This window comes from Homalodisca vitripennis, chromosome 5 (assembly GCF_021130785.1).
Source record: "Homalodisca vitripennis isolate AUS2020 chromosome 5, UT_GWSS_2.1, whole genome shotgun sequence".
NCBI lineage: Eukaryota > Metazoa > Arthropoda > Insecta > Hemiptera > Cicadellidae > Homalodisca > Homalodisca vitripennis.
The window spans coordinates 85,445,684-85,467,181 of record NC_060211.1 but is presented as its reverse complement, the minus strand read 5'-3'; the positions used below and the strand labels follow the sequence as shown (position 1 = coordinate 85,467,181).

Sequence of the window (21,498 nt, the reverse complement as noted above, 5' to 3'; positions counted from 1 at the left end):
AATCGTTTTACATTAACATGACATGTTTTCATTTTAATGTTTCCATACTAACGCTAAATCTTTTATCAATATATAATTTTTTACGAATATATTCAATTTTAGTATTACTATTTTTCTTTAAAATTTACTAAAATAAAATGTATCATTAAAATAAATCTAGAACTTCTGTAGCTTAGAGTTCCTTGTTTCTCAACAAAATAGTTAAATGGAACTGCATTTCATGCCGTCGTCAATGAGTTTAACGATAAACGGTTGATCAATTCAAATAGAAACTTGCTTTACAACATTTTCAAGTTACACATATACCTTGAATGACCGACCTAGATGTTGGATATCTTAATTATGTCTTGGTATAATAAAGTAGTATAAATAATTGTTATTTTCTTGCTGGTAGTTTTCTGATATAAGATATAACTTTAACCCATTTATTAGGAATATTTATTACGTACTTATTATTAAATATCTTATGTATTCATTGACTGATAACTATTTTCATATTCATTACAATTAATTTCATCTATTTACTTAACTTACATCATATTACTTATACATCCACTAATATTATTTTCTTATTTCCAAATTATTGTAAGTAGTTGAACTCACAGATGTTACAGTTGGCGATTTTCTTTTATAAGTATTCTAAATGCTAGACTATGATATACTATGTTAATGTATTTTATATTTTGTATAGTTTCAACTGGTCACGCTACTGGATAAAGTGGCCGGATTGATTTCTCGCTTTTTTCCAATACTGTATTGCTGCCTTAGTACTTATGGGAAATAAATTCATTTATTCATTTATTTATTTATTTGTTAAATACATTAAAAAATTAAAAATTCATTTTGATTAGAACACCAAGGAATTTTAGTATTTAGAAAGTAATCTATAAGAGAATATTTTTGTCCGTAGGGTAGATACTCATGAAACTATCTGAACTACCAGAATGGAGTATGCAATTTTATTTCTTCTGAAATTCAATACTGAATTATACTGTTGCAATAAACAGCTAAAGTTAGAAAGCATTGTTAAAATTTAGTAAGAAAACGTTCCCTTCTATATGTATGCTTTACAAATAACATATCAAACCTTGCCATTTAATAGTTTGTAATAAGTTCTGCACTAATAGTTCCATTTAAAACAAAGTTTTCCATATTAATTTAAAGCAGCTTACACAAACCATCATATTAATATCCCTATTACAAAAATGATTCATATTCAAAATTGTTGTGTTTTTTTGAATACACGTTTAAATAGTATTCAATCATAAAAACTACTACTCAATTAGTAGTGTGAATTATTATTTTCAAATGTATAAAAACTATACATTCAATACTTATATATATTCGAGTATTGAAGTATTGAAGTAAATATATCGAAATGTTAGTTATAATACTGTTTTCTAGGTAAATCCCATGAATGAAGTTTTAATTAACTATTTAAATAATAAATACAATAATGATTAGTGCATGATCGTTTAGAACCAAAGTATATGAATTGGACTGTAATAGAAACTCTGATTTAGTCAACACTACATAGTACGTATATTAGAACACTGCAATTATACCATAGTTATGCAAGGCACACTCAGAGCATCGAAATAGTAGATGCGAAGATTAATTATAATAGAATTAAAACTATAAGCACTTTTAAAAATTCTTATACATTTTAAAACATAAATTAAAACACAAATCAATTAAATAACGTTAAACTTAATATGTATATAACGTGGTGGTAAAAGGGAAGAACGCTGTTTGAGGTAGCAGCTTGGGCGAATATAGTATGGGGCGGGGTTGGAAGGAAGCAAGAAGAGTTAATGTAAGATTTGAACGATGTTTTGTCTCATTGAGGTCCTGCCATCATACCTCTTCCCCACCTCAAGTCAACCTCTGATAGACACTGTCAAGTCAGATTTAGAAGTAAAAGACATCGGGAAACTGCTTGAAGTGTATCACTTCTTATTTACTATATCCGAATTGTTATTAATAACCAATTATTACAATGTGGTAATCAGTTAATACTAAGTGTTTGGGAATTATTTCCGTAACAGGTAAGTGTAATCATTTGAAACATAAAGATAAACATAAAACTACATAAAGATTTATCGATGTGGGTATAGCGAGAATAAAGTATTATTAACAGTGAGATAATAACACACACTGCCATTGATTCGATTGTTCTTTGGCTGAGCACTCGGAAGTTAAAACAACAAATTCTGTTTAAAATTTCCAAATCATCCATGAACTTCATTTCAAAGCTGGTAAACTCTAATCATTGAAAAGAGACGAATGCGAGAAAAAGATGAAAATTATTGCGTTTATATTTGGCTGGGATTGATATAAGCAATTTATAAAATGTCCCATAAATATACCATCCTAATATTAGAACATCTTCGTTGAAATGTAAGTGGAAGACGACAGCCATTAAAAAGCAGATGATTCTAAACATTAAATTACATATATTAAGGCTAGTTTGAATATAATATTAGAAGGAGAACAAAATTATAAAGAATAATCTTTTAAATTCTTTCAGGTGGTGGAACACTTATATATGAATTTATTGATATGATTGAAAAAATCAATATGGAAAATTCAAGATTTCTATGAATTTTAACTGCCAAAATCATACCTAATGAAGATTATCAATATTTTTGAGTGTATGGAACAAATCAAAAGAGAAAAATCTAGGCAATTATTCAGATTTGTTTCACATTCAAGATGTTGTATTGCTCGCAGATATATTTTCTCAAATTGTTATAAATTAGATACTATACACAATCCAAATGATCCACGATTAGCGTGGGACGCATTGTTAAATGAACCAAAATTGAATTATAATTGATTCATGATTACGATATGTATTTAATGATTGAAAAAGGTATTAAAGGTGAAATTTCTAATGTATAAACAGTTATTGTTTATTATAAATATTGAAAAGATTTTGATAAAACCAAAACAGAACATTTCTTCTTATGTATTGATGCCAATAATCTATATGGTTGGACGGTTTTTCAAAATTTACTATATGATGAAATAAAATGGTTTGATCCAAAACTTTACTCAACTGAAGAATACCAGAAATAACTTAGAACAAACGGATGATGAATTTTATCGTTATATTCACGAAATTGACTTAGAATATCCAGAAAAATACCTTAATTTCATAAAGACGAACCACTTGCTCAAGAACATTAAAGAAATAAGCTTCTCTCTACAATATAACTGAATATGTCGTCCATTCACGAACTAATACTATCTACAAGGAACGTGGAATGGTTTTGAAACATGTTAACAGAGACATTGCATTTGATAAACAATCGTATATGTAAGATCATACAGATTTTAATACAAATATGAGAACTCGAGGTCCAAACAACTTTGAGAAAGATTTTTCTAAATGAATAAATAATTCGTGTCAAAGTCGATGATTTGTAAGCAGCAGATTTATTAATAATATTAAATTATTATCAAAATGAAGGATTTAAATACGTGTTAAATGTGATAGGCACTTTTTCAAAATATGTTTAGCCAATAACAAATAAATGAACAATGAAAAAGATGTTTTAAACGCTTTTGAGGATATACTACTTAATAAAACTGATTAAAATAAACTGAATTATAAAAAAAATGTATATGCATCGATATTTTAAAAAGATAATATTTTATAATAAATCCGTTAACAACACAATCAAAATTACAACTAAAAATGTAAATAAAGTTGCAGAAAAATAATTATTAGAAACGGTTTTTAGTGAATACTACCAGAAATTCAGATATTGCTATATAAAAGATAATGATCATGTTAGTATCGTTAGTAGAAAACAAACATTTTCAACTTTAAAAACTACTTGTGTTACGACATCTTTGTAATTTGTAAAATAAATGACACAAATCTTGTAACTTATATATTAAAGATTTAAATGATGAGAAATATGAGTTGAAAATGTCAAACTATTATAAATATCCCTTATATAAATGGAGACTCAAAAGAGATGTACAATGTGTCAAGAATTGAAGAGTTTGAATTAATTCTACTAAGATATAAATAGGAAATATAATTTGTGATATTATTTTAAAGATTGGCAAAGAGAAATGTACGTTAAAATTAATAAATTATCTGTAGAAAAATAATTGTTATATCATATTTGTTAAGAAATTAAAGATATTTTAAAATTTAATAATTGACACTATACTAAAGATAAGATAGCATATTGTAAGGATTGGGCAAAAATAATGTTTCAAGAAAGTAAAAAAGACACTTCTTGTGAATGTGTAAGGACTATTCAATATCTACGTTATTTACAAACAACCTATCATAATAAAAGAGTTTGTTTGTAATTGTATTTTAAGTTTGTTTTGTTAATTTTAGTTATAGATTTCAATATGCAATCGCCCCATTATGTAGCACTAATTGGTTAATTTGCTCTATTAGTTTTATAAACATATGTCAAAAATTAGGTGTTTCTCTGTATTATTGCCAGAGGATTGTTAATTGGATAGTTTTCAACAAGAAAGCATATCGCCTGAGTGGCGTGGCGCGTAACGCTCACCGTACATGTAACCGTAAACCATAACTATATATAAGAGACGAGGATGAGTGAGGGAGCACAGAACCAACATGATCAGTCTGGTAGCTGCAGTGTGTCTGGTGACACTGGTCGGGGCAGACCATTACGACTTTGGATCTGGTTTCGGGGACCACAACTTTGGAGAACATGAACAACACCATCATGAACACGTCAAGACCATCACGCTGACCAAGAAGGTGCCGGTGCCGTACCCTATCACAGTGGAGAAGAAGGTGCCTTACCCCGTGAAGGTGCCAATTGACAAGCCGTACCCTGTCCATGTACCCAAGCCGTACCCGGTCTATGTCGAGAAGAAAGTGCCTTACACAGTGAAGGAATACGTGCCACAGCCGTACACGGTGTACAAGAAGGAGCCGTTCACGGTCAAGGTGCTCGTTGACAAGCCGTATCCTGTCCACGTTCCGAAGCCTTATCCCGTCGTGGTGGAGAAGAAAGTACCTTACACTGTGGAAAAGCACGTGCCATACCCTGTCAAAGTGCCTGTGGACAAACCTTACCCCGTCCACGTGCCTGTAGTCAAGCACGTGCCGTACACTGTAGAGAAGAAGGTGCCGTACAAGGTGGAAGTGCCTGTGGAGAAGCCCGTGCCAGTGCCTGTGCCCAAGCCTTACCCTGTGTATGTGGAGAAGAAGGTGCCTTATACAGTAGAGAAGCCGGTACCTTACCATGTCAAGGTGCCTGTCCACGTTCCTGTCCATCATCACGAGCTCTCTCACGACTTCAGTCATGGTGACTTCCATGAACACGACTTCGGGGGACATTATAGGCACGAAGAATATAGCCATTGATGCTTGTGTTGATTTAAGTTTAGTATTTTTGTTTTAACTAAAACATTGCACTTTGATTACAATCCGACTCTTTTTCTTCAAAAACAATGGTTATGCAACATTTTCTGTATTTTATATGCAGTCCCAATGTGCTACTAGCCAGTAATAGTTCTTGATAACGAAAAATGTTATTTTATTATTAAAGAAATTTCTTGGAAACTGGCCATATTTCTTTATCCAAGGAACGGCTAATGAAATGGTGAGGATATTAACAAGATGTACGAATGCCAGATAATTGCATTCAAGCCGGGTAAAATATTGATAAGTTTGTTTCAGACTAATCAATAACTCAATTCGACTATGTGCGCTCGCTGTCTATGAAAATCTATGCAGTTGACTCAGTATTGATTGGGAAAACAAACTTTTTTAAGTTCCACACGAGTTAGCAACATTAAACACACGAAAAATAAGCATGTTAAAAATTCGGCCGTAGTACCAGCAATACTTTTCAACGTACCATACGATTATAATACGGATCATAAAAGTAATCTGAGAAAAAATTAGAAAAGATAATTCCTTTAATCGCTGCTTGATAAAACTGGTCGTTGATTTGCTACGATTCAGCTAATAACGGTACAATATCGTTATTCTCATTTCATAAATCAACCCGTAACCCGTCCAAGTATTTACTCATCCTGCAAGAATGTATCATGAGTAAATGATGTTAAAGTCTGTGAAAACACTATGAAAAACGGTTGTCTAAAATAGGTTTTACACAATCGTTATAACTAAACAGAAAAACAGAATTTTCAGTTAAGTTAAAGTATAATGATCAGAAACATTTCCAGACTGCACATAGACTGATTTTCTTATAGATTTTCGTTACTATTGGATTTATTCTAGCCAACACAATGTGTAAGTTAAATAACAATTGCTATGCGAAAGTGTGTATACTCACTCTTGTTCCGTAGTTTTGGTTTCCAAAGCCTGATAAGTACATGATAATATGAGTTTATTTGCAAGGAAAACTAACCAATATACTTTTCTTTATTATTTATTGGAATAGAGTGCACAATTTGTTAGAATTGCCTGGCTGCCTTATTTAGGTTTCTGTAGTGCTTTACTAACCGCAGCTTGATCAAACAATTGATCAAAATTGATACACAAGTAGAATGCATTCATGGCTAATTAAAATTGTCTACAATAATTAAATTTGCTGTATAAACACTAACAGTTTATCTCTTAAGCTAAAAACTATACGAACAGAAACAGTTAATTTTTATATCATATTGTTTATTCACCTGAGCATTCTGTCTTATTGAGTTTATCAATTAACACTGCCTGCATAGTATTCAACAATAACTTTAAACAATTAATAAAATACGTGCCTGTGTGTTTATTCGCTACAGGAATTAAGTCATCTATAAATGTCACATGGTATAACTGTCAGAAATATTATGTTCAAACCACCTCATCGTAGGTTCAATACCGAACTCTTTTTATTTACTTTTGAATTAAGTAGCTGATCAAACAGAGGTTGAATGTGTTCTTGTGACCAGCACAAATCAAACTAAATCAATTAGAGCAAGACTTCAGATCACGGTGGTAATTTATCCCAACTTACCTCTCTGACTCCGTGTCTGTGTTCTATCCAATACTAAAATAAACGATAAAAACTAAAAGGCTTCTTATATACTGTACAAATTACATAGTTTAGAATTCGAGTCTAATTAACATGGTCAACTGATTTTCTCTATACTATCCTCATTTCTATCTGACATTGGGTCAAATAGTAACATAAAAGCAGATACCGTTCATGTGTACCGCTCAAATCGAATCAAAGCGTTTACAGATCGAGTGATCACGGTGCTTACTCGCCAGAACTGCCTCTCTCACTAATTCCCCTTATCGTCTTGTCTTTTGCAGATATCGTTTTACAGGGAAAGGAAACAAAGGGAAACTCTCTTGTATATTGGAGTAACTGTGGCCTAAAAAAGCCTCTAATCATGCCACGAAAAAATCAATTTACAAAGTGCTTGGATCAAAGTTTCGTTGGCTGTACTAAATTATGCAATACTATTTTTTTGTTGTATTTTATACAATTAGCCGACAGTCATGGGAGCCTTGCTCAATCTGGAGGCAATATTTCTATTCTACCAGCCATTCCGCAAGATATCTCAAAAAGAAAATTAAGGTGTGGACTTGAAAATCTAAATGAAGATAGCTTTCAAAGATAGTGTATTCCCTCCACGGGGTGTGTCTGTTCCACGGCACATGGTTTGGTGTACTCTTATTGCTTCTTTACGACCAACGTCTCTGCTTAAAATCCTACGTCACGCCGTACCGTCTTGAATCTTCTGATGTCGAGACTATTCATCCTCCCCTGATCTTCTACCCCTTACATTGATCAAATTTTCGTAAAATAAGTAATTAATAGTTGCTAAAGAATTGTGAAACACACTGTTCGGTGATTTTATGAACACTAGTAAATATATCAATAGCACCCACAGTTAATTGAGTCTTTCAGAAACTTTTGTGTATATTTGATAGTTCGCAAGAAGATACAATGAAACACAAAACAGTTGTAAAAGGTGAAATAAGATATATTGTTGTCACTGAAGTAACAAATATGCAATAGATACAGAGTATATTTTGATTACTATAAGGTTAAGTAGAACGCAAGAGTGGAGAAAACGGCAGTAAAATTGCCATTTATAAAACATCATCTAAGAAACGCCAGAGAAAAGGCCTAATTTGTGAGTCAAAGAGCGAATTAAGCGCAGGAGCTCAAGAGTAACTTGACACGAGAATTAGCTAGCCCCATGTCATATATAATTCATGTCTCTGTCAGCTGCGAACACCAGATTTATTATACTTTCTATCCGAGTTTCTAACTAATCATATTTAGGACCTTGTAAAGGTATTCATAAGAGGAATGTTTAAAACTCAAATTATCTGAAATAATAAACCTTTAAATGGTGAATTTATATTTCAAACTCTTATTATTGAACGTTGGTTTTAGTTCAAATATTTCAACTTAGTTTGCAGATGAATGATTTATTTCATGAAAGAAAATATAGAAATAAGAAGAAAAACAAAAGTAATGCGATTTTAAATTGATAAACCAATCTATATTCGACAATATCTTTGTGGTATTCTTTGTCTATTGTTCTTTGCAGTAATCTTGCACAATATAGGAGGGAGGGAGTCGTTATTATAAAGAGTTTGGTTCTATAATACGTTAGGTATGGCTCAATTAAGGTGCTCCATCTTTAAACCATTTGCCTATCGGCTCTATCCTTTAAATATTCTGTAGAAGATTCCGTTATCTACGGATAAGACGGCATGTTGGGCTAAAAATGTTCTTTCTAATGCCATGAGAAAAAGCTAATTTACAAAGTACTAGTTTCAGAAATCCATTGCCAATACTGAACTCCAAGGATCAAAAACGTTTTTTTAAAATTTGAGTAGAGATTATGTTCCGATGTTCTAATACAATATGATTTACTAGACACGAGGGCATTCCTTATATATAGTTATCAGATAAACCAAATTTGTCTGCAAGTCACGAATCTCTCCTACTAGTAACGGTACATAAATTTAAACTGAAATTAGTTCAAAGATTAGGTTAGGTTTGATATTCTGTAGATAAAATCTAGAAATAAGATTCAATTATATGGTAGATTTAAAATTGTCATCTAGTGTTTTAACTCCCCTGAAAAAATCATGAGGTAGTAAAAAAGTGAATAAATAGATGACATTGAACAATAAATGAGAAATGTAACTAAAGATCCGTCTTGAAATGAAGAGTGTTCAATCTTAAGATTAATCTTGTAATTTAGACGTTTATTTTTACCATAAATATTTCTCTTCATAGTTATTTTGTTATTTAATGCGGTATGCTTTGTAATAATGTACCTTTTATTCGTTGACGATAGTTTAAATTTAAACAAAAAAATTTAACAATCCATTTTCTTTATAAAGAATATAGTTACTACTCATCGTTAAAAGTGTGTTTCTTGAGTTAGTTTATGCTTTATTTGATGACATTTAGAAACTGTAGGCCAATTACAGATATTGTACAGTAAATGTTGACCTCGTGTTGTTTACCGACACACTGAACACACGGTAGGACGTCATCATGTTGATGCGACTGTCCGTTTTGCCAGCTCCAATATATTACTGTAACCACATCCACCATGTACCTAGCGGTCACTGGAAGTGTTTATTAAACACAACCCAGTTCAATAGTTGTTATGTTATTAATTTTTATTCAGAATGTAATTTTGTTCAGCTCGCCTGTGTTTGTCATTTTTAAGGATATAAAAATCTTAAATAGAGAAGTGATTAATGGAATTGCATAATTGATGTTGCAAATAACAGTGACAAATTTATTATTGTAATTGATTAGCAGTACGAAAAAATAATTAATATGTAATAACCGGCCATCAAATCCATTTTGTATATTAGTGAAGACGAACTTAATCAAATTACAATAGATAATTTTCCAATACTGTTTGTCTTTATCAAGGTTACAATTCATAATTAAATGAAACTCATTCAAATACCACGCCAATAGGTGACGAGCACATAATACAATTAGTGAATTGAATTGAAAATCGATGAGCCACATTGTCATTATTTGAATGAGAGCTTAAACACAATGTTGACACAGTGCTCGCGAAGTGGGACAGGAATTCATTACCGATTATTACATATTGTTGGACGGTTTGGTAGAACACACCTTTATATGATAGTTGAATTTAAAGTTTACTTTGAGATTCATGCAATCATTGAGTTATATAATTAATCGCTGCTCCCCAACACTTTACAGCAAACTCAATAGAAATTAGAACGTCTCAATTCATACCAGAAACACAAATCACCCAGTAAGTGTCTGCTACTAGAGCATTAGTGAGTTTTAGAGACATAATTTTAAATTCTAAACATCCAAGTAGACTATTGCCTGAAGTTACTTGCTATTGTAGGATGGAAACGACTGTTTCAATCCGTCACCTGTCGCCGATGAATAATTAACTTGCTCCTAACCGGGTTCAGATCACCGCGTCAATATTAACTTACTTTTAAGTCAACAGTTATGAAGACATCGCTTTAAGTTCTTGACATCCAAAATTCACCAGTGAATAATTAACTTGCTCCCAACCGGGTTCAGATCACCTCGTTAATATTAAATAACTCTAATATTAACAATATTGGAGATGCCGCTTTAAATTCTTGACATCCACCTTTCATCGGTGAATAATTAACTTGTTCCCAACCGGGTTCAGATCACCGCGGCAATATTAAATTACTTTTATGTCAACAGTTTTGGAGACGTCGCTTTAAGTTCTTGATATTCACCTTTCATCGGTGAATAATTAACTTGTTCCCAACCGGGTTCAGATCACCTCGTCAATATTAACTTACTTTTAAGTCAACAGTTTTGGAAACATCGCTTTAAGTTCTTGACATCCATTTTTCACCGGTGAATAATTAACTTGTTCCCAACCGGGTTCAGATCACCGCGTCAATATTAAATTACTTTTATGCCAATAGTTTTGGAGACGTCGCTTTAAGTTCTTGACATCCACCTTTCATCGGTGAATAATTAACTGGTTCCCAACCGGGTTCAGATCACCGCGTCAATATTAAATTACATTTATGTCAACAGTTTCGGAGACGTCGCTTTAAGTTCTTGACATTCACCTTTCACCGGTGAATAATTAATTTGCTTCCTACATGATTCATATCACTGCGTCAGTATTGGATGCCATTTTGTTCTGCGCGTTAGAGCAAATACCTTCTTTAAGAAGACACTTTTTTTGAATAGATTCTTCTCTTACAATTAAGAATGGCCTTCTTTAATTACAGATAGGTTTTAAGGGTTGTAACATTATAAATTGTTTATTTCTGCTCATAATTGTACTATATATTTGTAAAGTTATCTGTATTAAACAATAAATGATACAAATCAACAATTATTTGATATACTAGATAATTGAACTTTTTTTACTTTATTAAAACGACAACTGAGGTGAATTCTTAACCACAAATAAATTGAATGGAAAATAAATTATATTTTTAAAAGTATTTAATGTTTAATAGGCAATTTGCTAAACATATATTATTTAGAAAAACAAGTACTACAAATACGTGTCTGTTATAAACAAAAAGCCAAACCACATGTGGTGTAACAGGCTTCGCTCAAGTCTCCGCAGTTCATTTTATTTTTAATGTATCCTGGGCACACATAGACTATTAATCAGTTGTGTCTGACATATTTTTATAATTTGAATAATTTTTAATGTTTAATTCTTTTGTAACTTTCGGTTATGGTGTGCTCTAAAAGCTGTGGAAATGCCATTTTACTTTTGCCCGTACGTAGGTCATCGTTGTTATCGGTTTACACCAACTTCCTAAAACCCCCAGAGAGTTTAACAGGCCATTAAATTTAAGTCTTCTGTTATTTGTTTTGAATTTGCTAATACATGTATAGTGGTTATCGCTTTACTGCTAAAAACTTCTATTTCTTGAGTTTAAAACATAAATAGAATAACGGGAATACTACTTGTCATCAAACAAATCTGGTTTGTTCATAGAAAAGCCATATTGCTAAGTTGAAATACTTACATTTGTATTGCCAATAATCACGATTAAGTTTGATATTTGAAAACGTCTTGTGTGTGCTGGATAATGAGACAAGTAAAACCATACTAATAGACATTGTTCGGTCATTTTCTCCATCTTTTACGTTCGACTCTACATTTTATAGTTATTTTTCAGTAGGTAATAACAGACAAGGTAAGTTCCAGCAACCAGAATCCGGAACTTCTCCTGAAATTTAAATTATTTCAAGTCAAAGTTAAAATTGTGGAATTCACACTAAGATTAAACATCCATATTTTAATGAAAAAGAAAAGATTTGTGGAACCTCATGATAGAAATTAATGGGATACATTTTAGTATACATTGAAACTGGAAAAAATTGCTGAAAAAAGCATTGAATGCATGAGTAATGGGGAAGATGTAGCAAGAGGGCTATAGTGTATGTAAACATACCCAGCCATGAATTATAGATACCAGTGTCAGTGAGGTCAGATGTCAGTTACAGCTTGCAATCCGCCCATTGACTCACAGATAAGTCGTTTTTATCTTCCAAATCCCACAATATCTTGTTAATTGCCATATTATCTCGGACAGCCCTTCATCAACACGGCTTTTTATGATTTATGATCTCAGACCACCTTATGTTTGTACCATAAAAAGGGGAAGTGCAATAAAGAGTGTATACATAAAGAGAAGTACACGCACATTATTCCTGACCGTTAACAGTATGTAAACATGATTATTTATTGTACGTTAAGCGTTATTTTCATGTAAAATTATCTATATTGGTATTTAAAAACCTGTGTCTGGTTCTATTATCTTTGTTGGAAACCTTCGCTAATTTTTATAACATAAGTACCGTAGAAAATAGAAACTAAGAATCCTGCAAATTAATGGTAATAGTGAAAAGAATGTACAATGGTACAATTTTTTTTGGTTGGGATATTTTGACGTGACAACGTCTTAAATTAGGTTGCGGCTCGGAGTCACTCATGAAAAAGTGTAACGCCCGGTAACGTTACGATGCCCGTCCAGTGGGTCCGCCGCACGGGATCCGCACGGGATAAAGCAGATAACTGTGGGTCCGCCGCACGGGATAAAGCAGATAACTATGTTTATTCGTGAAAATGTGGAGTGCTTAGATTCGTCATTTATAACAACTACAACAATAAAGGTAAATAATTGTACACTGATATTTCATTATCGTAAACTATGATTGATTGATTAATTGTTAGATTGACACAAAAGTTGAGAAACTGAGTTTATAGGTTATGTCATACTATTGACAAATGTTGATAGTGTTAAGTAAATTATTAGTTTAAATCACTCTGCAATCAATCGTAATTCAGTCGATTGAGAAGAAACAGCGCGTATTGCTAGTCAAACATTTAAAATAACAAATTATAACCTCTAACCTGTCATAACAGTGCGACCAAACAAACGAACTAAACCGACCAATCACCACGCGCGGAGTTAACTGTGTTTAGCAAGAATTTCAAATTCCAATTTTAGTAAATTTTTTATTCAACTTTACCATTTACAATAAAAAATTTTAATTAATTTCAAATTATGTACAATGTTTTAGTAAACAAAATATATTTCTATAGTTAAAATTTGTGCAATTCTTATTTTCATTCAATTCCTTGTTCCTATTGTGCAATTTAATAATATTCATATCAATAAATATTCTACCGAGAAAAAGACGTTGTCCCGTAAAATCTTCGCCCGTAAAACCGACTTTACAGGCAACCATAATTTTTTTTTTGTAAAAATTAACCTACTTATTTATAGCTCTTTTGGGTAAACGTTATGAAGACAGAACATATATATCAAAACTTTATATCAATCCATGAGGAATTGCAGGCCTTGAACTTCCTTACAGTGAAATTGTTGGAAATAAGGATGTAGTCTAGATACTGTGCGTATATGGAAGATTACTGAAGAGAAGAATACCTTCTTTATATTTAAAAATACCAATTCTTTTAAGTATCTAATGTTTAAAAAATATTTCATTCAAAAAGTAATTTTCTGAAGTCCTAATTCATAAATATCAGTCACTTAAGTCCTAATTTACTTAAAAACTCAAAACCGTACCTTAACACGATATATATTTAGTTGGGCTAATTAAAAGGTTATACAATCATACTATTTTTAATGCCTAGAACCGCATGAACCGGAATGATCAAACTCATATTGATTGCTTTCTGTCTTTAGAACGGTTTTATTGGAGGTTTATGTTCTAAAATAAAATGAAAATACGTGTGTTGTTAAATTTTTTTGAAGAGTTATATCGTTGCTGCAATAACTCTGGTAAACGTCACAGGTGTGTTTCTCTAAGACCGTGCCATAATAGTAAAGATGTTTGTTTGTATAAAAACACTATAAAACGTGTTTATAAAAAAGCTAGTAAGTTGAGATTGCAAAAGCATCAAAGACTTTGAATAAACATCCCTGAAAAGATCACAAACTGAAAGGATCACCTTTCTTACATCCTTACTTTACGACAAAACACGTTACACGTGTATTTATCCTCTATGTCTCATTTTAATATTTTTACGTTCACGAAGATTCCTGTACTATTGGAGAGGCATTTCAAAGGTAAAGTAAACATTTTCTTTGTGCAAGTTTAGATTGACACATTCCTCTTTTCCGTGTTAGATGACCTGCATAAGGTTGTTTCGATAAAGGTTTAAAACTAAAAAATATACATATATTAGGTTAGTTTTAATATATATTTATTAAATGTGTATACTTGGCAATAAACTGATTAAATTTTTCAATAAACATTGAATTGCAAAAAGTACTTGATCCACAGGGACAAAGTATATATATATATATATATGTTACAATATTTTAATATAAATTTAATATAAAATCATTGAATCATAAAAGGTAGGGGCTCTTTGGTGTAGTAGTAACACGCTCGCCCCGGCTAGTGAGAGTTCTCGGCGGAGGAAGTACTTTTTGCAATTAAATGTTTATTGAATATTAAATCAAGCTATTGCCAGGTATGCAAATTTAATAATATCGATCACACATTTCACGTAAACGAGTAATCTTTATGACGCATTTAATGTTATTATAAAAGAATTCTGCACAATCTGTTTTGGAGATGTATAACGTATTGTGCTAATCTTATCTTAATGAATAAATAATGAAGTAAATTTTATATTTTTTAATTACAAAAAAAAGTTATTTCGAATAAAGAGTGCTTATTTCAGTGGTATACAGTTCTTAGAGGCAGCTAAAGTGAATTTCTTTCAGGAATAATAAACTTTTGTATTTTTGAAGTGAAAACTTCTTTAGGCGCGTTGAGCGTTTTGGTAGAGGGTAAAATCCTCGGTTCGCGTCACCGACATGCTAATGATACTAACCTGCATGAAAAAGTCAGTCTCGCTGTGTTTTTTAACCGTAGACTTGGCCGCGGACTACTAAACCTGCATGAAAAAGTCAGTCTCGCTGTGTTAAAACTGTCCCGGCGGAGTATGAAAACAGACTGCGAAAATCAGTGACCTTTACGGCTTCCTCTCGCGATTTAAAAGTGAAGCCAATGTCGTACAACTCTGTATGATGCGTCAAATTAAAGCTCTTAATATTGGCAATCTATTGGTTACATTTTTAAGTATTAAAAAAATTTCGAAATAATTTTGATTATTGTTTACATTTTACATAGCGTTTACAATGACAAGAAAAAAGTAGTAAGCGAGGATTTTTTTTTTATTTTTTGGTCAGACAAAATTTGTCAGCGAGAAAGTTGTGTGAAAATAGATGAATATTTTTTTTGTAATTTATCATTTTTTTTATTGGAAGTTTAGTTTAGCCTGTAGTAGCGTATAAAGTGATGAGTGAACGTTTCTGCCGGAACTGTAGTTGGCGCATTGGCTCACTGATACCGTATTAACTCAATAAATTAGTTTATTGTGCAATAAAAATACCTTTACGAAAGAACCAAGTTAATTTAACTAATTTATTAGTTTTAAAAATATTGTGGGTTTAATTGTTATTGCAATTATATACTTTATCCGTAGCAATAACTGTATTATTTACAACGGTGTTCAACTCACTGTTGTTCACTCGGTGTTTACTCACTTGTATTCTATGTTTAACTAACTATTAATATTGAGCAATTACAACATATTTTTATACAGATAAATGAATAATGAAAAAAACGAATATATTTTTAAACATTTTTAATATTTGTACGAATATTTGTATTTAAAATTAGCATTATTCATTTTAATTATGTTTTTAATATTTAACCTCTTCATCATGAAATGAGTATTATTACGGTATAAGATTTATCTTACTAGCGAGGTAAAATAGATTTCTAGTTATTTGATAATATTTTTTCGTGGATTTTAAAATTGGAAAATTAAAAACGCGTCACATTTACAATTACAGATGTACTGCTACTATAACGTATTGTTAATTACTCTCAACTTAATAGTTCCGTTTTCACTTCTATCGGCAGTCCCACGACTGCTACTGTTTTTTATTTTTTTTACTGTGCACTACTTATAATAAATAATAATTAAATAAATAATATTGTTACAAATCTTCGTATTCGGTTATGACATTAAGCAAACAGTGTCACTAATAACGTGAAATGACTGTTATATATTAATATATATCATTCACGCTTATCAGAGGTGATAAAAAATTAAATTTTCCATTCAGTTTTCAAACTATGCAGAATACTCTGTTTTACTTCCAGATTAGAGTTACAGGTAAGGAATGATAAAGTATCTTAGGCAAGATGTAGAGGCTCTCATTTTCTACAGTGGGTATGTAATTTGTTCTCAGCAGTAAACTTTAAATAACCACAGGATATTCATTTTTTGATTTGATTACTGATTTGTTTTAGAAATATTTCTACCAAATTGTACTTCATTACTTATAGTATGTTATGAAACAAACATATTTTTGTCAAAAGTAGGGGGCTTCAAAAATAACTTAAAAAGAAAGTAGCCTAAAATGTCATATTTAAGGTTTAAGACAAAATTCAATGTCCAATTTTATAATATAAATAGATTTCCTTAGTACTATTATTTTGTGCAAATATCGAACAATTTATTTCGTTAGTGTATTGCTTGTTCTGGTAGTTAATAATACATTGTTAAAAGTCTTAGTTTAATAAGACAACTCAGTATTTATTTAACTACATGGCTATTGTATTGTATGTATAAATTGTAGACACACCCTTTAAATTTGTTAAAACCAAATGGGAAAAGCAATAATAATAATAATATAAAATATTACAGTTAGTTAATGTCAGTATAAATAAAATATAGTAGTTAATTCATATTATCTTTTATGACAAAAATAAGTTCTTTGATTCTTTAACGGTCAAAACATGAATGAAAAAACAACCATTTCCAATTTATTGATTAGTAAAGAGTATTTTAATTTTCCGAACGTCAAATAATAATAGTTATTAGTTTAAATAATAGTCATTATCAACAGTAGTTTAGGGCCGCGGCAGTCCCACACTGATAGCAACGTACAATATCATCCCTGAAGATAGTACCCATGGCGTAAAAGATCAAATTCTAGATAATTTGATCACGAAGAACAAACTAGCATTCTTAGAGCTTCCTAGACAAATGTTTAATATTTGGGAATCGATAACGGAAACCAACCGATATGGGTATAGAGGACTAGTTTGGTTTCTTATTACTTAAAATTCTCTTAAAAAGAAAAAAAAATTGAATTGTTTGAGTAGATAGAGATTCTATGTGAGTGTTGATAAACTTGCTTTTATAAGAGTTACAATATTTTTTCTATGTTTTTCAGATCCCACCTGTAGGAATAAAATAATGTACTGTAAATGTTCATAATTTTAAATCTTTTAACTTAAATATATATTATGAGGTTGTTTCCGTGAAATTTAATAACAACATTTAAAGTGCCAATTCGAAATACTCGTAATTACCATTAGTCACATAATAATGCAAAACATATAGAACACTGACATGTTGTAATTCACACAGGTTCTGAATAACGTATGTGTAAGCAAAACTCATAATCCGATAGACGATAAGCAAAACAAAATGCAAAGATTTGTATAGTAACATTAAATTTATAAGTATAAATTATCGTTATGGCGGCACCTACTTCGTCTGGGCGATCTGGTGAACACTTTGTCAAAATAACGTAACTTTGATCAGACACTCTGCGTAAATCAACTGAAAGCTAATCTCGTAAATGTAAAATATAGACTGGATAAGAGAACTCCGATATCGTAGCGATAAATTGTTGAGGATTAAAGCAAATTTACAATTGGTACAGGAACATAAATAAGATATTTTGTTGCTGCGGGCATGGGCAGCGTAATTAGTGATAAGGCAATGTGTCTCGTAGGCCTCATGCCCCGATAACGGCTGCTGGACGTTAACGTTACTTAATTACCTCCATGAGACCGTTACAGCAGCTGATTGTTGTACTACTGTAGGTTATTTTGAACGTATATACTTAATTTTATTACTTTTTAGTGCTTCCTTACAAATATGTTCACCACTATGATATAAGGTATTTTCTAAATCTCAAATTTCTTTAGTTCATATAATCAAAGCTTATCAAATCACTTGTCAATCCATATAGAACAATATTCAAGGAGTATACAAGTACAATTATTATGATAATTAAGATTTACATCGATGTATTCCAATAAAAAGCCCCTCTCACATAAAATACTACTTATTATCATTTGAAATTCTTCTAAATTACGAGGATCTCAAGCTAAAATTAACTCAAATAAAATCATGTACATATATATTTTTGTTTCATTACTTCTCTTCCAAAAATGCGTTTTCCACGTTTATATTTTTAAATAATAGTTTTAGTATGTGTTCATATGTTTTTTTTCTTAGATTTTCCCACTCAAATAGCTTCGGCTAAAGGGGATAAAACAAAAACTGCATTAAAAAAATGGTTAATCTTGAATAAAAAAGTTTGATTTTGAAAAAAAGTAATCATTGTATAATTTAACAACATTTATTTGTTGAAAAGCTGACCAAAATCTCCTCTCTCAGTAATTTACTCGCCATCCTGTATTGCATCAAGATGAATCATAAGCGTTTGAAAGCAACGATTGGTTTAAATTTATAAACGGTTTCTTTACAACAAAATAAGAATAATTTTATAACGTTTTTTTGATAAAAGATCCAAATTTTTGCACGAACGTCATGCCTGAAAATGCAATAAGAAATGAAAGCAAGGTCAAGCTGTATCGACTGATTAATTTATGCCATCAGACTCGCAACGCCATCAGATGGCGTTTCTACTACTACTAGATTTTTAAATCTGATATTCTCTTAAATTACATTACATAGCATTTAATATTTGCTAAAAGATCCCAGAAATTATTATCTGATATTATGAGCATGACCGGGATAATATGACTGTAATAAGGAGGTATTTGTAAAATACATTTAATTGGAAGAAAAAATTAATATTAATGTGAAAGAAATTCTATAACTGTATTTAATTTATAATTGTTTACTAAATATATAAAATAGACGTATTTAGATAAACCCACACGATAAAATAAGGATAGCTTTAGTTAAAACTTTGAACTAATAATGTCTTGGGTGCAGGGCGTGCATCAAAGTTTGCTTTGTGTGAATTCTTTGTACTTCTTTTATTTATTACATCGCCTCTATTGAGTCATTTTACTGACTCGACTGAATATTTAACCGAAACGTTTACTACATAAACCATTATAAATATTAAAAAAAATTCTTGTAATTATAATGAGTATTCATAAACATAACACTATGTTATATTAAAACAAGATAGGTGTTTATTCACTAACATTTAACAAAAACATAACAAAAACATTAGCAATAACCTGTTGACAAATTGTATTTGTGAAGAAAATTGATCGCTAATCAAATAGCTACAACGATTCTCAACACTATACAGTAATAATTTTTGTAAGTTAAAAACCAGTTTTTTTATAACTATCAGAGAATTAGCCATTTTTGAGTTTCGTAAAAATTCCCTGCATCGAAAAATAGGAGAGATATAGCCATTTAAATGGAATATTAAACACTCCTCAAATAAGTGATGCTTACTAGAGGACATTTCAACTTCAAAAAAAGGTTTGAATTAAAATATCAAGAATTTAGTGAAAATTATTATATAAAAATATAACTAAGAAATCCTGATAAACATTACATCTTTTCAAAGTGTGCAGTGATTCAAAGATCTTCTCTTCTACAATACTTCAGTCAGTTGGACTTTTGTAATACTACAAATGGATGTTGGTGTTAAGAAATACTCTCTCATATCAGCGTACTCTTTCTCAAAGGGAAGTTGATGAGAAAACAAATGTTAACATAGATGGCGTTCCGTTTTAATGTGATAAAACCGGCTACAGCTCTTTAATATACTCATAATTCACCCGAAGACAGAAAATAAAGTAAACTAGAAATCATTGGAAATTTTAATACCAGGTCCACATAAAAACGGGTAAAGATAAAAATGTGAAATTTATAAAGTACGTATATGAATTCTGGGAACTTTTTTCGATGAATTTTTAATATGTAATGTAAAATTTATATCCATACCGGATTAAAATTCGACGTGGAATGATGTATGGTTATATATTTCATGCATCTTGAAATCTACTGTCAAGACTGTGATTAATATTATTACTTATAATAATATTTATATATAATATTAATATTTTTATTATTTGTACTATACTAACTAAAATGATAACTTTACACATTGGTTAGTTGATAACCAATTCCGGATTATATAATCAAATCTCTTCTACGGCCTTTCAACTACGAGTAAGATATCCCTCTTTTTTCCCTCGTTTGTATGATTAAAATTTACATATTTATAGAAAACACTTACACATCACAGTGTGATATGTGAACGTAGGGACTACTTCGAGATTAAAACGATCGGTCCAAGGCAACTGGCGGCTAAACCTTCCTCCAATGGCATTCTACATATTCATGACTCTCAGAGGTGTCATTGTGAATTCAGTCAAGTTCAAACCTCACTTTGGCTTGAGTTAGCCTCCATTGTAAAGTGGAAATGAATGTCTTAAATCTGCCACCTCCATTCCCTACTGCTGAATAATTGACTTCTGCCAAATTGGTTTGGAAATCTTTTTGTTACAATTCAGTGACTTTCAGTCTGGTCTTTTGGCTCTAAATAGTTAAATGTGATATTGGAGATTTTATTTTTCTTGACTTTATTACACTCAGGAATCTTTCAATTTTGAATTGTATAAATTTACATATTTTATCATATTTAGATTAAAAATATTCTTCACTCTTCATAATTTCTGTCGCTGAGGTTTCTATGAACATACTACGGAATCATAACTTAGGAGATAAAAAAACAGGGGTTTCATATTCTGTCATATACATTTTGAATCATATTGTGTCGATAACTATGAATTGAACATCTTACGAAGTAAGAAGAATAACGTATAGTAATTTATACTTTCTCTCTTTAAAATGTTTTTAAACTCTTGCCATTTTCTCCTTTGGTATAGAAGGACATATGATTATAGAGTA

At 31.0% G+C, this 21,498-nt stretch overlaps 2 protein-coding genes across 2 annotated transcripts in view; one reads left to right on the top strand and one right to left on the bottom strand.

Moving 5' to 3' along the window:
* Positions 1-21,498, bottom strand: part of LOC124362458 (disks large 1 tumor suppressor protein-like) — a 713,149-nt gene that overhangs the window by 209,248 nt on the left and 482,403 nt on the right. The gene's annotated exons all lie outside the window — the stretch shown is intronic.
* Positions 4,616-21,498, top strand: part of LOC124363981 (titin-like) — a 122,527-nt gene continuing 105,644 nt past the window's right edge. The window contains exons 1-2 of the mRNA XM_046819252.1: positions 4,616-4,816; positions 4,877-5,352. Of these exons, the coding sequence (XP_046675208.1) occupies positions 4,616-4,816; positions 4,877-5,352 (677 nt within the window). The remainder of the gene's footprint in view (positions 4,817-4,876; positions 5,353-21,498) is intronic.